This window comes from Solanum lycopersicum, chromosome 8, assembly GCF_036512215.1.
Source record: "Solanum lycopersicum chromosome 8, SLM_r2.1".
In the NCBI taxonomy this organism is placed as follows: domain Eukaryota; kingdom Viridiplantae; phylum Streptophyta; class Magnoliopsida; order Solanales; family Solanaceae; genus Solanum; species Solanum lycopersicum.
In genome coordinates, this window is record NC_090807.1 from 27473288 (window position 1) to 27489337 (window position 16050).

A 16050-nucleotide genomic window follows, 5' to 3' on the forward strand; every position below is an offset into this window, starting at 1 on the left:
TCCCCTATAATTTTATCAGTTGTATCAATTCATAGCGGATACATGCCGATTCCAAACACATTCCTTTTTACTTCCAAATAAAGTTTCACACCCATGTCGTTCTTGATTTTCAATGGACATAAGTTTCCCTCTATAATATATCGAATTTCTATATCTTTTGTAACATTATCGATCTCCAACTATGCTAAAATCAACGCTTTCAGATTCACAAATGAAATAAATTGTGCAATGGCAATTCCATCAACCTTGTAAGCTTCGTAATTAATATCGCTTACCCAAATTTCAGAATGTCGTAACAAAATTGAGATATTCATCTTCTAATTTTTTTTTACTTTTTAGAATGCAGATCAACTTTATCAGGACTAGTTTTGTTTGATGAAGGTACTCTAATTTGAAATATGAATTTATCAATCAGTTACGCAAGTTGTCGAGCGTAAATTACACGATTTATAGTTATTAAAAACAAATTTACGTTATTATTTTCTTCTTAAACGCAATAACTATTAATTGAAATGTATCAACACTTATGTATCCCATACTTCTCAACATGTATCCCTCAAACAACATTTTAAAGGTATTTTTGGTAAATACAAAACTAGAAGGGATAATATGTTATTTAATATTTAAAATATGTGGTTCCTATAATTTATACATAAATCAAACTGTGATTATAACATTTAATTCAAATTAATAATTTGTTATTATATATACAATTTTTTTTTTTTAAAAAAAACATTTTTTTGACCAAAAATTTGTGGCAGTTGAGCAGCGGTTAAATATAATAATGTTACTCGGTCAAGATGTAGTTTCTGTGTTGCCATTTATTTTGCAGAAACCAGCGGGATCAGTGCTCTTCTTTGTCTCACTCACACAGACAATGCAAAAACAGAGAAAGCATAGGCTTGTGACAGAGAGTAGTATTAGTAAACACAAGTGTTAGATTTGTTGTGTGTAAATGGCGGGAAACGAATGGATAAACAGTTACCTTGAGGCGATCCTGGACGTGGGTCCCCCTATCAATGATCCAAAATCGTCTCTCTTGTTAAGGGAAAGAGGTCGTTTCAGTCCAGCTCGTTATTTCGTTGAGGAAGTCATCACTGGTTTCGATGAAACCGATCTTCATCGCTCTTGGGTTCGCGTACGTCCTCCTTTATTTATTTTGCTTGTTTGTTAAGTAATCAACTATTTCAAATTGGTCATTTTAGTCTTCCACCTTTTTATAATTAATTAGCTTAATACATTCTTTGTTCAACACATGCATTTTGCTCAATCTTCATTCCATCACATTTGAAATTCCTCATTAGTTTCTTTAAGTTTTTAGAGATTGAGGATGGAAGTAAAGTATATGGAATAGATGAGAAGTCTTCCCTTAATTAGAGTGATCCATCCTTTTTGTTTTGATAGGTATTGTCCCTTTTTCCTTTGTCAATTTGGTGTAGTTTCATTTTCTTCAAGTTTGGTTTCAATGTTTCCTCTTGAAATGTGTCTAACTCAAAAGGAAAAAACATGGGAAAATAGTGATAAAAATTGGTGGTTGAAAGTATACAACAAGACTTCCTTTTCCTTTTGAAGTTTGGTTTCATATTCTTTGAGAAAGATGTTAATCTGTTAGAGTCTTTTTCGCTTTGTTTTCGTATGGTCTAAATGTATTAGATATGCATTGACATGAGTAGTAAGCAGGTCTCTTGAAATATGTCACAGGCTTCATCAATTCGGGATTCACAGGAGAGGAATACAAGATTGGAAAATATGTGCTGGAGGATTTGGAATTTGACTCGCAAGAAGAAACAGGTTCAAAAAGTTAGATTTCATTAGTTCGTTTTGACAGTTATTTGACTTAACATAATTGCATCACCTTTCAATGAGTTTATAACTGAAAGTCAATGATGATTATTCTTACGTTGATGTAAAAGTGATTTCGTGTAATGTCTATTGTGGACTTCACCGATTCTATTTTGGACAGCACTCTACCACATTTTACTATATTTGAAACTTCACCTGTAATCTTTATGATGAATATGAAACTTTCTATTAAAGACATAGCAATACGATTAATATTAATCATGCCAATTGTATGACATCTTTATTCCTTATGTATATGAAGTTCATTCAAGTTCAATTCAGAAGGAAAAAGTAGTTACCTGTTTTTGTCCAATGGCTTCCCTCCATAAAGAGTTACAAATTCGTACATACATAATCTTAAGTCACTAAAAGGCGCGCAGCTGCTATGACAGTTTTCAAATCTCGCATTACACTGGATGGTGATAGCCCTCAGTTGCTGCCACTTGCTCTAGTTATTCTCAATTTCCGTGGTTACTGAGACATGCTCAGTCTAGCATTGTTAATTGTTTCAATCATAAAGTAATGTGTGCCCTTGCTATGATACTTTCAGCTTGAAGGGGAAGAAGCTCAGCGTGTGGCGAAAAGGCATCGTGAACGTGAAAGGGCACGGAGAGAAGCAACTGTTGACATGTCAGACTTATCAGATGGAGAAAAGGTAGACATTGTTGGTGACCTCTCAACTCATGGTGATAGTGTCCGAGGTAGAATGTCCAGGGTCAGCTCTGTGGATGCGATGGCAAATTGGGCTAATCAATACACGGAAAAGAAACTTTACATTGTGTTAATCAGGCACTGTTCTTCTCAGTTCCTGGGATCTTGTGTTTAAAAATATTTCATACTTAATATATTGGGAAAATGCACAAGTGCCCCCTCAACCTATGTCCGAATTCCAAAAGACACAGTTATACTATACTAAGGTCCTATTACCCCCTGAACTTATTTTATTAGTAATTTTCTTTCCTTTTCGGCCTACGTGTACTAGCTTGAAAAAAAAAGTCAACCAACGTTGGGCCCACAAGATAGTGCCACATAGGCCAAAAAGGGATAGAAAATTATTAATAAAATAAGTTAAGAGGGTAATAGGACCTTAGTATAGTATAAGTGTGTCTCTGAGATTTCCGGCATAGGTTGAGGAGGTACTTGTGCATTATCTCTAATACATTTATCAGTCTGTCTAACAGAAACCTTGCTTTTGCAGTCTTCATGGCTTGATAAGGGGAGAAAACATGGATCTTGGTCGGGATTCTGACACTGGTGGCCAAGTATGTTTTCTTTGTATAACACTTCCTTAGCACAGTTACTCATACACACATTACATTAATCCACTATCTGTCCGAATTCTTTGATGCTCTGTGTCTGTTGTGTTTGTGTTTCTTGTGGTCGGTTTGAATCTTTCAACCAACACAGGTCAAGTATGTTGTGGAATTAGCCAGAGCTTTAGGCATGATGCCTGGAGTTTATCGTGTTGATCTGTTGACAAGACAAGTGTCAGCACCTGATGTAGATTGGACCTATGGTGAACCAACAGAAATGATAAACCTAACAGACTCTTTAGATGCCATGCCTGAAGTAGGGGAAAGTGGCGGTGCCTACATCATCCGCATACCATTTGGTCCAAAAGATAAATATATCCCGAAAGAGTTACTTTGGCCTCATATTCCTGAATTTGTTGATGGTGCCCTGGGTCACATCGTCCAGATGTCGAAGGTTCTAGGAGAGCAAACTGGTAGTGGGCAGCCACTCTGGCCTGTTGCTATCCATGGACACTATGCAGATGCCGGTGAATCTGCTGCTCTTCTGTCAGGGGCTTTAAATGTACCGATGGTTTTGACTGGCCATTCACTTGGACGAGACAAGCTGGAACAACTACTAAAGCAAGGACGACAACCAAAAGAGGAGATAAATGCAACTTACAAAATAATGCGGCGCATAGAGGCTGAAGAGTTGTCTCTTGATGTATCGGAGATGATAATTACTAGTACACGGCAGGAGATAGAAGAACAATGGAATCTCTATGATGGATTTGATCCAAAATTAGAACGCAAACTCAGGGCAAGAAGTAAACGCAGTGTGAGTTGCTACGGCAGATTTATGCCTCGCGCAATGGTGAGACGCTTAATCTTTCTATTTAGACTAGTTCTGTATTCACTGTGTTAGGAATATCCTCTCTTTCTTTTCGTATACTCTTTGCTGAGGACTTCATGAATTCGTTGTTCTTGCATCATCCTTGCATCTTCTTCTTGTTCTTTTCTTTCCCTCTTCGTGTGTATATATTATACGTACTTTGTTATTTTACGTTGGCAGGTGATTCCTCCAGGAATGGAATTTCATCATATTATTCCACTCGAAGGTGACATGGATGGAGAAGTCGAAGGAAATGAACATAATGTTGGGAGTGCAGATCCACCCATTTGGTTGGAGGTTTCAATCATTATCTTCCTTGAATCCTTCATCGCCTAAATTGAAGATTTATGTGGCTCTTGTTTCTTTTTTGCTTCAACCATCTTGTTTAAAATTGTGCAGATTTGATGTAGGTCCTAACTCAAAACTATTATTAATTGACAGATAATGCGCTTCTTTACCAATCCACACAAGCCTATGATACTTGCTCTTGCGAGGCCTGACCCAAAGAAAAACTTAATCACATTAGTCAAGGCATTTGGAGAGTGCCGACAATTGAGAGAGCTCGCAAACCTTGTAATTTTACAAATCCCCCACCCCCCCACCCCCACTCATTAATATTCAGCCCATTAAGCTGTCTCATATTCTTCTTTTATGTTTCATTGCAGACGTTAGTGATGGGAAATCGTGATGTAATTGATGAAATGTCCAGTACAAATTCATCTGTCCTTGTTTCAATAATTAAACTGATTGACAAGTATGACTTATATGGTCAAGTTGCATATCCTAAGCATCACAAGCAATCTGATGTTCCTGAGATATATCGTCTGGCTGCAAAGTCAAAGGTAGAGCAGCAAATTACATAAATTTCTGTGACATTTCTTGGTGTAATCTATTTGTGTAGCTTGTTCCCACATAATATCTTTTCCCTACAGAACCTCCATTCTCTTATTTCTGATTGTACAGTGATTACCCCGAGTCACTGCCAGATTGAAGACGCATGAATCACTTAGTTGATATTTCTTAATGTAGACCACTCCTTTATAGTGAATTGCGTGATGATACAACATATCCATGGTTAGTGTTAAACCTTTATCATGATCTAAAGATTACAGAATAAAAGAAACATAATATTCCGGCATTTTCTTTATCCTAGTATTTAGATGGAAGTTTTGGATTGTGGAGGGGAAAGTAGTTGCGGTAGTTGGAAGCGTCTGCTGCCTCAGTATTCATGAGGGTTTGTGTTAAGATTTCTGCTTCAGTTACAGTGACCTGAGAATTGATTCGAAACCTGTTTAATTCATGATAGACTGTAATTCTTAAGGTTACTACTATACTATGCGGTATGTATAGAAAACAGACACAAAGTGCATACTGACAGAGTGAAAGGTGACAGACTGTGAAAGCCTTTCAATTTCATATGACAGCAAGGTTTTTTTCTCTTAGTTATGGCAGCTGAAAAGGCCAAAAAGAGCGTTGACATCTCATAATCAAGCATCACATCTCTTTGTTAAGTTCACTTGTAAATATCACAATTTTGCAGGGGGTTTTCATCAATCCAGCTTTCATTGAACCATTTGGACTCACTCTGATTGAGGTGCTTTTCTGATTTCCTTTTTTCGTAATTTCAGATTTACGGTATGTATGCCAAGTCCATTTGCAAACTGATGTCTCCTATTCAAACAGGCAGCAGCTCATGGTCTGCCCATGGTTGCCACAAAAAATGGTGGTCCAGTTGACATTCATCGGGTTTGTCCTCTGATGGAGCCTACTTATTGTTTCCGGGTTTTTTTTTGTCTACTTGATTTGAATATTGACATGTTATTAGTTTTCGAGGACTTACCATTTACTTTGTTTCAGGTGCTTGACAATGGTTTGTTAGTTGACCCCCATGATCAACATTCTGTTGCTGATGCACTTTTGAAGTTAGTAGCTGATAAGCAGCTTTGGGCAAGATGTAGGGACAATGGATTGCGTAATATACACCTCTTCTCTTGGCCAGAGCACTGCAAGACGTATTTATCGCGAGTGATGTTTTGCAAACAAAGGCAGCCGAAATGGAAACGAAATGAGGATGAATGCTCCGATTCAGAACCAGATTCACCTGAAGATTCCTTGAGAGACATTAAAGATCTGTCTTTAAGCTTGAAACTCTCATTGGACGGGGATAAAAATGAAAAGAGTGGTACTTCAGTGACTGCCCTAGATTTTGTGGAAAATGCCACAAAAAAGAAGAGTCAATTGGATAGAATGGTCTCAACACTTCCAGTAACTAAGTCCATGGAGAAATCCGAGCAAAGTAAGTTTCAACTGTCAAGGAGAAGGAAGCTAATTGTTATTGCGGCAGATTGTGATACCCCAGCTGGTTTAGCTGATGTTGCCAAAACAATTATTGAGACTGTCAAGAAGGATAAGAATACATCATCCATTGGTTTTATCTTGTCAACAGCCTTGACCATTAGTGAGGTGCAGTCAATTTTGGAGTTGTCCAAGTTTAAACCACACGACTTTGATGCTTATATCTGCAATAGTGGCGGGGAGGTTTATTATCCATGTTCAAGTTCTGAGGAGAAATATTTGGAGCCTTCTTTTACCGTAGATTCAGATTATCAAACTCACATTGATTATCGTTGGGGTGGAGAAGATCTGAGGAAAACTATTATTCGTTGGGCAGATTCTCTAAATGACAAAGTTAAAAACAAAGCTGAGATAGCTATAAAGGAGATTGACTCAGCATCTGCGCACTGTTTTTCTTTCAGAATAAACGATCAATCATTAGTAAGTTGACCTCCTCAGTGTGACATTACTACATTTAATTGTTGAGTAATAAAAACGCTCTTTTGTCTAGGTTCCTCCTGTGAAGGAAGTTAGGAGATTACTGAGAATTCAGGCGCTAAGATGCCATGCAATATATTGCCAAAGCGGTAGCAGGTTGAATGTCATCCCTGTTCTTGCTTCAAGATCACAAGCACTCAGGTCATTTCCTGCCTATTTTCTTTCTAACAAATAAAATTCACATCCCTTACATCAAATTGTCAAGCCTGTTTAATATGGATCGCAAGTCTTAATTATGACTATAAGGTTGGTTTAGGTAGGCGATCTTTGTCTAAGGATATTGACTCTGCTACCACTTTTTTTCTTTTTTAGTTAACTAAAGAAATGACTTCTTTTTTCTTTACATAACAAGGGGAATAGAAACCAGTTCCAACTGTACTTTAGGTTGAAATACATGGTAAAAAAGTTCTACCATTTTGATGAATCGTATGCACCTTTTTTCATGCAGTCATTAACTTCCATTCATTTGAAAATTTGTCCTTCCTTGTTTTTTTTAAGGGTCATTTGGTAGAGTGTACTAGTAAAAATAACGCATGTTATTAATTCTGTGTATTAGTAGTATATCTTATTTGGTTTTTTTAATATATCCATGTGTGTTACTAATACATGGTAATCCATGGTATTAAGGGCTTTTAATGTATGTATTAGCAAGATTAAAGACACAATAGTGGCTAGTGTTTGTAAAGTCTATATTTAATCATTAGACCTGATGTTCAGGTACATGTTCATTCGATGGGGCATAAACTTGTCAAATCTTGTGGTTTTTGCCGGAGAAAGTGGAGACACGGATTATGAATTCTTGGTTGGAGGAGTACATAAAACTGTGGTGTTAAATGGAGTTTGCAGTGATGCTTCTAAAGTTCATTCAAACAGGAACTATCCTCTTGAGCATGTTTTGCCAGCCATGAATTCTAACATTATTGAATGTGGAAGTTGCAGCAAGGAAGATATTAGTGTAGCGCTAAATAATCTTGGTTTTTCTAAGGAGTAGATGAATATTTTAATTCAAATGTCTTGGTTGCTGTGTGTGGTGGCGGAGCCAGGATTTCCGCTGAGGAGGTTAAAGAAACATGCTAAATAGTGTTGACAAATGAGTTTGTACCAGATTTCAAGCTAAAACAGTGAAAAATGTTGGTAGTCAGATTCAAATCTGTGCACCTACTAGTTTCTGAACCGACAGCCGCTGAACCAAGCCCATTGTGTTGAGTGGGTTCAATATTAAATATATAGACTTAAATTACTGATTTATCCTATATACACTGTAATTTTTTTTTATCCTGAACTCCTCCCCTGGCTGTGCGATGTTAGTAGTCTCTCCAAGTTTTTTTTTTTTTTTTGGTTATACAGAATGAAATGAGCTCACAATCTGTTTGAATGAAGAAAGCAGAAACGTATGATGTTATATTAGCAACCAAAGAAAAATGATTTGGTAAGTAGAAAATTTTGAACTTTAGGGGTTGGATTTGATTCCTAGAAGAAATTGTGCTAGTACATATCTCAGGGTTTTGATCATTTTTGGAGGAGAAATCATGCTTTGTGATTGGAACCTCTAAAGGATACTGGGAGGTAAAACACGAGCCGTTAATCTTTAAACGGAAAGTTTTAAATTTACCCATGATTTTGTTCAAATAACTCATGTTTATCCTTCATTTGCTTTTGACATAAAAAATACCCTCTGTCTCTCTTATGGACCATAAATTTCTCCAAACTAACAATATCCACGTGAGTGATTTAGATCACTGACATGGCAGTTCAGCATGGCAAAGATGAGACCAAATTTGACCTTGAATTACTGAAGATACTCAATTTTACCTCCATTTGATTTTGGTATCAAAAATACCTTCGTTGTCTAATTTTTGGTGGATCAAATGGAAGCTTTTTCATTTATTGGATTTAATGGAATTGTTTTCTTTTAACGTCTATGGTAGAATCTTTGTTAAAAGTTATAGCATAAACCATTTCTTTGAGTTCAAATGAGTTTAACTGTTAAGAAAACAAATAATTACCTAAAATCAGATTCAGTACGAATCGATATCAATACCAAATTACGTATTGTCTCATTTCGAGTATCGATTCAATGTATTCTGTTCCATGTCAAATACTATCGGATCAGAACGATATCGAAATAACATGATCCGAGGGTCAGTCTTAATCTCAATCACATAATATTAAGCGAGTAATGACAAGTTAATAATGTATGTGGAATAAGATTGTTGAATAATTTCATTCATATTTTTCTATGTCATAGACATGACTTTATCATATATTATTATAAGTGGGAAGCATCAAAGTACTATGTTGGATTACCATTTTACCCCTATATTAAATAAAAATATTTAATTAACAAAATATTAAATAATAATTATACCATATTGTACTTAAAATATATATTTTTACATAAAATAAATACACTAAAAAAATAATTATTCATTAATAATCTTCTAAAGAAACTGTTGTCTCTCTACATTCTCCACTATAATCCTTGTCTTTTCATTTCATATATGTATAGTTTCTTATTTTTTACATTCTATTTTATTATGAGTTTGATAGAGAGTATAGGAACATTATCCTTTCTGATGCTACATTGTGTATGTTCTTTTAAGTTTTCTTTTTGTTTCTTTCTTCTTACTTATAATATAGTTTATGACGTTTGATTGATATTTAAGATTTTAATCTCTGATGTAAAATAAAATTTGTAATTTTGTGTCAATAGCTTATGAGATGATTTTTTGTCACAGAGAAAATCAGTTCATGAGATGCTTCTGTGTCGTTCACATAGAACTGTAATTTGAGTTGTGTCAATACAACGAAGGTAAGTGACATTTTCTTCTAACATAATTTTTTTGTTAGTACAATTCTTTGTCTGCTTTTTATTATTATTATTATTATTATTATTTGTCAATATTAGGTTAAATTTATGAATTTTCATATGCAGATTCATGTGAGTTATTTGTGTGTAAAGCTAATAAAGTATTGAATTTTGATAAATATCTTCATAACCCTATAAAGGTCAAAAATAAATTTATGAGTTTTGGCATGTTGAGTGATTTGATATTCACTACTGCATATTCAACTTCACTTTCTTTGTTTGAATTTTTTTTTTTTAATGAAGCTTTCAGCCAAAAGATAGAAGGGAGAATAACAACACCCATGTTAAGAAGGGAATGAATACAATATCATATTTTGGTTATTTTACTCATGAAATTATATTAACTTCTTTGCTTTAATTTTAGTTGATTATTTTAGTTATTTTACCCATGAGTTTATCCCTCCCTTTCTCCTTTTGAATTTATATTACTCATTACTCACATGTCGTAATATTATTTTTTTATCATGTTTTTTCTCAAGTACAATTTTAACAATACAGTTCCACAAAATATAAAAGAAATATTGAATTACTTTTTAAACTAAAATATATTACAATTGTGACGAGTTAATCAAATGAAATGTAATATTGATTGTGGTGGTAGGACAAGGGTTAACCGATGATATGGGGCATTAAGTCTGTAATCTATGTATTTAATTAACTTACTTGTGTTTTTTTTATCAAAACATAATATCTATTTAAAACCTATTAAAATTTGACGAATTCATATCAAATTTTAACTTATAAACTCAAATTAGAATCAATTTAGTACTGATTAAGAATCTTCAAGATCCACACTTCAGATATTGAATGTCATTGATTTTTGAATATATTTATTATATATTGATGTAAATCTTTAAAATACTTATGCTTACTGAAAAGGGGTACACGCGCAACGTGCTTGTCCAAATACTAGTATATACATAAGAGATCGTGGAATAAAATCACCTAAATCCCATAAAATCTGGGATTATACATAATCGTATATTTTACATTAAGAGAAAATCAGAGTAATGATATTCTCCATTATCACAATCATCCTAAGATCTTAGAGGATCATATCTTGACATGAAGAATATCTTCTTATCTTAGAGGATCATATTTTTGATGACAATAATATCCTCTTGGAAATCCCCTAGCAGCCAACACCCCCCTCAAGTGGGTGAATGAATATCTTCCATTCCTAGCTTGCTTATTAGATCTTGAAACACATTGTTTGACAATCCTTTAGTTAAAACATCAGCCACATGATCTTTTATAGATACAAATGGCGTACAAATGAGTCTGTTGTCTAGTTTCTCCTTAATGAAATGTTTGTCTACCTCAAAATGCTTAGTGCGATCATGTTGTACAGGATTATGAGCTATACTTATTGTTGATTTATCGTCATAATATAGTGTCATAGGTCATTCACACCTTATCTTCAAATCATCACGGATTATCTTTAACCATAACAACTCACAAACTCCCATAGCCATAGATCAAAACTCGGATTCTACACTTGATCTAGCTACTACGTGTTGTTTTCTATTCCTCCAAGTCACCAGATTTCCTCCTAAGAAAGTGCAATATCCTGAACTTGACCTTCGATCCACTAAGGAACCAACATAGTCCGCATTTGTATAAGCCTCTAAAACCATGTCTCCGCCTCTTTTGAATAATATTCCTTTTCCTCGACTTTCCTTAAGATATTGTAGAATCCGATCGACAGCTTGAAGATGCATTTCTCTAGGATGATGCATAAATTAGATAACAATACTTACAACAAATGTAATGTCCGTCCTTGTATGGGACAAGTAAATCAATTTCCCTACAAGCCTTTGTTACAAGCCTTTATCTACCATAGAATCTTCTGGAGTATTGCACAATATATGATTATATTCAATTGGTGTAGTGTAGCAATCCTTACAATGAACTAGAGCTTAACTTGTGTTTTAAAGGCTGTTAATTCAATAATTTAATGAGTAAATGAGTTTATAGATCAGTTCGGTTGAGTTTGAGATCAAACGTCAAGAACGACCAAGACATTCAGAGACTAGTTATCTATGTGCTTGTGTATGCCTATGTGTTTTGATGGAAAGTAAGTGTTTTGTTTGAGGTCTAAGTCAATGGTGATGGACCTAGGACCTAGATGGGCATGTTTTGGGGTTTAATGTCCGGATACGACTCCCCCAAGGACCCATGAGGGGACCTTAGGAGGACCCTTTCACCTATCCAAGAAGCTGCCTGACACATCAATTGACGACACCAATTGACGGCCAGTTTATCAATTGACGGCTTTTCAATAGTGGGTGTCAACCAGACCTGCAAATATTGAGCCTCGGTAAAAAAAATGAAAAACCCCATTGAGGACCAATCAATCAATTGACGGTCCGTCAATTGGGAGGGGGGGTCAAAAGGGGTTTGCAAAAGCTGTCAAGTTCGTCTAAGTGAGGTGTGAGTTTGTAAATTCACTCCACGTTCTAATTAAGTGATATATGGTTATTTTAGGTGTTTTAATGTATTTTAAGTTATTTTAAACACCTATACCCAGAATAAGACTTACTTTACTTTTCAAAATCAAAACCCTTCCCTCCCAAAGTCCTCTCCAAAAAACCCCATCGAAGCATGAAGTCAAGATGGAGCTAGGATTGTGGATCCCAATGGATTTCTTCTTTAACTCTTGGGATTTCTTCTAATATTGTATGGAAGTTCTTTATCTAAGACTTTCTATCACCATAGGGCCGATTTCAAAGTGATTTCTAAGATTTCAAAGTTTATGGAGAAGTCCAATTTTCACTCTAACTCAAGGGTTCTTGCATGAAATGTTTTCAGATCATCCTATATGATATTATTGATCTTTTCCAATGAACATTTTCATGAACCCGTGATCTTATCAAATCCTTAAACTTGGCTTATGAAGTGGGTTTATTGCTTATGATCTAATGTTGATAGAATTGAGTTTAGTTTATGTTGTATGATTGTTTTCTATGGTTACCTATGCTATTATATTGTGAATTGTTGGAGATGTTGAGGAATGGAGATCTTGGTTTTTGGAAGAGGGTAAGTTGACCTAATTTCCTTAATTACTAATGTAGAATTGATATAGAATTGCAATTTGTGGTGTGGTCTAATTATGGTGATAGTGTTTACTTCTTGTTCTTATTGTGATCATGTCCTTGTCAGCACAATTATGTGAACTTAGTAGTATCATGTTAGGGGTATATGTGAAGGTATAATGTGAAGTTGGTTATATGAAGTAATGTGACTATGTGCAAGGTGTTATGACATACATGAATGTATAAAATGAAGTTATTATGTTATATATGTGTGATTTTGTGTTATGTTCCTAATGTTAAGGTGTTCATGTGATCTTGAGGTGATCTTGTATAAAGCTATGTGATATTGTGAATTAAAGCATGTTTCTCTAAATGTTGGTATGTGATGATGATAGACTATGAAGAGTCTTTACATGCTGATATGGTGTCTTGTTTCTACTTGATGCATGAAAGTTATGTGAATGTGATTGCTTGATATGGTAGGCTTAAGCCCCCTTGTCATGTAAGTAAGAATGAACGGAAGTCTAGGATCGGTAGACCTAAATTAGGTACCCTTCTATGAATGACAATGTGAAACCTTGAATATGAAAAAAAAGTTAAGAATGTGAAACCTTGAAAATGAAAAGAAGGTTAATAAAGAAGCCTTATAGTGGTAGACCTAAATGGTACCATACTTGAGTGGAATGATGGACTTAGGGGTAGGCTGGACGAAACACATGAAACCATCTTTAAGAAAGTCATAAGAGCTATCCTAATGAACCTTGAATGGAAGCCCTAGTGGACCCCTTATTGGAAATGGTATTATGAGTTGGTAGGGCTTACTAAATGGTACCTTCTCTAATACACTTATGCAAATGAACTACTCTATAAGAACTAAGGCAAAGCACCGAGTGGATATGCTTAAGGGAGTAAGTCTAGTTGAGTACGAGACTATAGTACAAAGAAACTTTTTGATATCCCCTAAACCATGTGCCTAAATTGGATGTCTCCTAGTTCTACCCTTGACAAGTAGACATCTTCTACGTGTGGGGTCTTATGACACCAGATTCGATACCTATCTAGTATGATCTATGTCGGTTAATGTCTATTCTCATTATGTGGGATGTGCACTCTAGTTATTGGATAAGTTCTACAATGTGTAGGTAGTGGAACATGATGCTATCTACACATGGCTTGTGTAGGATTTGAAGATATTAAAGTGATTCCCTAGGTATTCCTATGTGAAGTCCCCTTTTTGATTAGTAGTCTCTTAAATGACTTATATTATTAATGTTCAGTTAGTTAAATTATGTTGTATAGAAAGCTTCTTATATAGGGTAGCTTTGAGGATCACTTCGGTGTGCTTTAAGAGGGTGTTTTGGCTGTCTCTTCATTTCTTACGTAGGTGAATCTTAGAGTAACCTTAGGTAGAGAGTCTAAATGATGAAAAAGGCTTACTTGATGAATATAAAATTAAGTGCTATCTGTTGATGCTAGTTGAATATGTCTTACATGTGGTTTTTGAATTTTATTATGTCTCTTAAACTCTTATGACTAAGGCTTTTTTTCACAAAATATCATGAAAGCATGTATCTATACTAGATGTCACTTTTTGCACGACTTCCATACTTGGTGCTTAATGTGCTAACCCCTTCTTTTCCCTTTTTGACTAAAGTGTATTGATTGGAGGTTTTGGTATGCTATGGATGATGTATAGGTTTCTAAGGGTCGAAGATGAAGTTTTGATGAATCATTATAAATTCAAGGACAAGACCCACATGTTCTTTTTATGGTATTTTAGTCTTTATTTCATGTCTTGTATAAGATTAGTCCCTATGTTGTACTCCAAAAGTTATTAGATGATTAAATGAGACATATTGTAAAGTTAGATGTTTTAAAGTCTTCTGCTGCTATTTAATGAAAGTATTCTTCTTGTGTGAAGAAAGTTTTTGATTCTTCTTTATTTTCAAGTATCGTATGAAATGAATGATCCATGTGGCTTGTATGAGACCTCTAAGAGTTCAATTACATCATATTACTTCTGGGGGGTACTTCCTGGTCATGACAAACTTGGTATCAGAGCATAAGGTTATAGGATGGTCTTAGGTTTTCTCAAAGACCACATCTAGTAGAGTCTTGTTTGTAATGTGAAGCGCACAATATTATGAATAAGAGGTTATTGGGTGGTAAGAAAGTTTTATTCTTCATTCTTATAATTGTGCCTAAGAGTTTGTTCTATTATGCCTTTCCTTTGTTCCTTATGTAATGGTCCTTAGAGTGTGGCTTTTGAGAAGTTTGGTTGTAAAGGTTGAAGGTCAGAAAAGTTTATGTGCGATTTTCTAGATGGGATATAGTAGGTTGTGATGATAACCTTAAGTTGGATGAGTAAGGGGGTTTGATGTTGGCTTGATCCGATCTTAGAAAGGGAGGAAGTGATGTTTGAAATGATTAGTTTGAGTTTCTCCTAGTAGGGGTAGTTGTTACTATATGAAGAGTCTTTGAGAGTCCTTGGTGTTCATTATATAGGATTGGTTGATGTGGTTTCTTCAAGATGCTTAGTGAAGTGAAGAGTTGGATGAGAATGGTGTTGGTAAGGTTGATGGTTTCTTTGATTAAGATTCTTATAGTATGTTCATGTTGACCTTAGATGGGTTTCTCCCAAGTGGGGGAGTATGGTGAATAGTAAGGGTGTCGGGAGTGAGACATCCTTATCTTTTCCTCATGTGCCTATTCAAGCCTAAAGCTAATGAGATCCTAGTATCTTGGTTCTTGTTGGAGTCTTTTGTGAAAAATGAGTTTCCAAATATTCTCCTTATGATATGCATGTTTTGATTAGATTCTTGTTAAATGAGAAAATGATTTTTCATGCATTGTGTTCCCTCATGGTCATGTGCATTTAGTTATGATTGTCTATTTGCTTCATGAGGTGAAATTGTGAACATGCCTAAATATTACATGAGTTCACTGTTGAGCATGCCTAATGTGTTATTGAGAAGTTGCATGTTGAGCCTTTATGGGGACAATTGATCTAAATGTGCCTTATTGAAAGTTTCATGATTGTGCTTTGATGAGAAATTGCATGATGTGCTAAGTGATGTCTAAATGAGCATGATGTAACTTTGATAAGGAAGTTCCTCCAATATCATGAGAGATGGTGAAGAATGATGCATAAGGACTTGGTAGGTGTAGTTCTACTTGCTTGAATTACATGAATTTGTTTGGTACTTTTATGTAGAGTGATGTTCCTTCTAACTATGTTTATGGTTTATGATAGTGTATGCATGAATGTGGGCTGTTTGTTTTGGTCGATTTCCCTTTAAGTGCCAAGTGTTATTCGGGGACAATGTTCCCAAGTGGGGGAGACTGTAG

The 16050-nt window shown here is 35.1% G+C and overlaps 1 protein-coding gene across 5 annotated transcripts; it reads left to right on the plus strand.

The window, feature by feature from the left end:
- The first annotated feature begins 805 nt into the window (after nt 1-805).
- LOC101055611 (sucrose-phosphate synthase A2) lies at nt 806-8080 on the plus strand. 5 transcript variants are annotated; one of them, XM_010326547.4, is made up of 13 exons: nt 806-1138; nt 1702-1800; nt 2393-2631; nt 3041-3104; nt 3250-3948; nt 4147-4263; nt 4408-4539; nt 4632-4808; nt 5507-5560; nt 5650-5712; nt 5824-6741; nt 6812-6939; nt 7516-8080. In XM_010326547.4, the coding sequence occupies exons 1-13, from the start codon at nt 956-958 to the stop codon at nt 7787-7789; spliced, it is 3147 nt and encodes a 1048-aa protein (XP_010324849.1). In that variant the 5' UTR covers nt 806-955; the 3' UTR covers nt 7790-8080. The 5 variants fall into 5 exon arrangements, with proteins under 5 accessions (XP_010324849.1, NP_001266250.1, XP_025888047.1 ...); NM_001279321.1 differs by having other exon boundaries at nt 830-1138; nt 1702-1791; nt 7516-8051; XM_026032262.2 differs by lacking the exon at nt 806-1138 and adding an exon at nt 1281-1404.
- Nucleotides 8081-16050: the final 7970 nt, after the last annotated feature.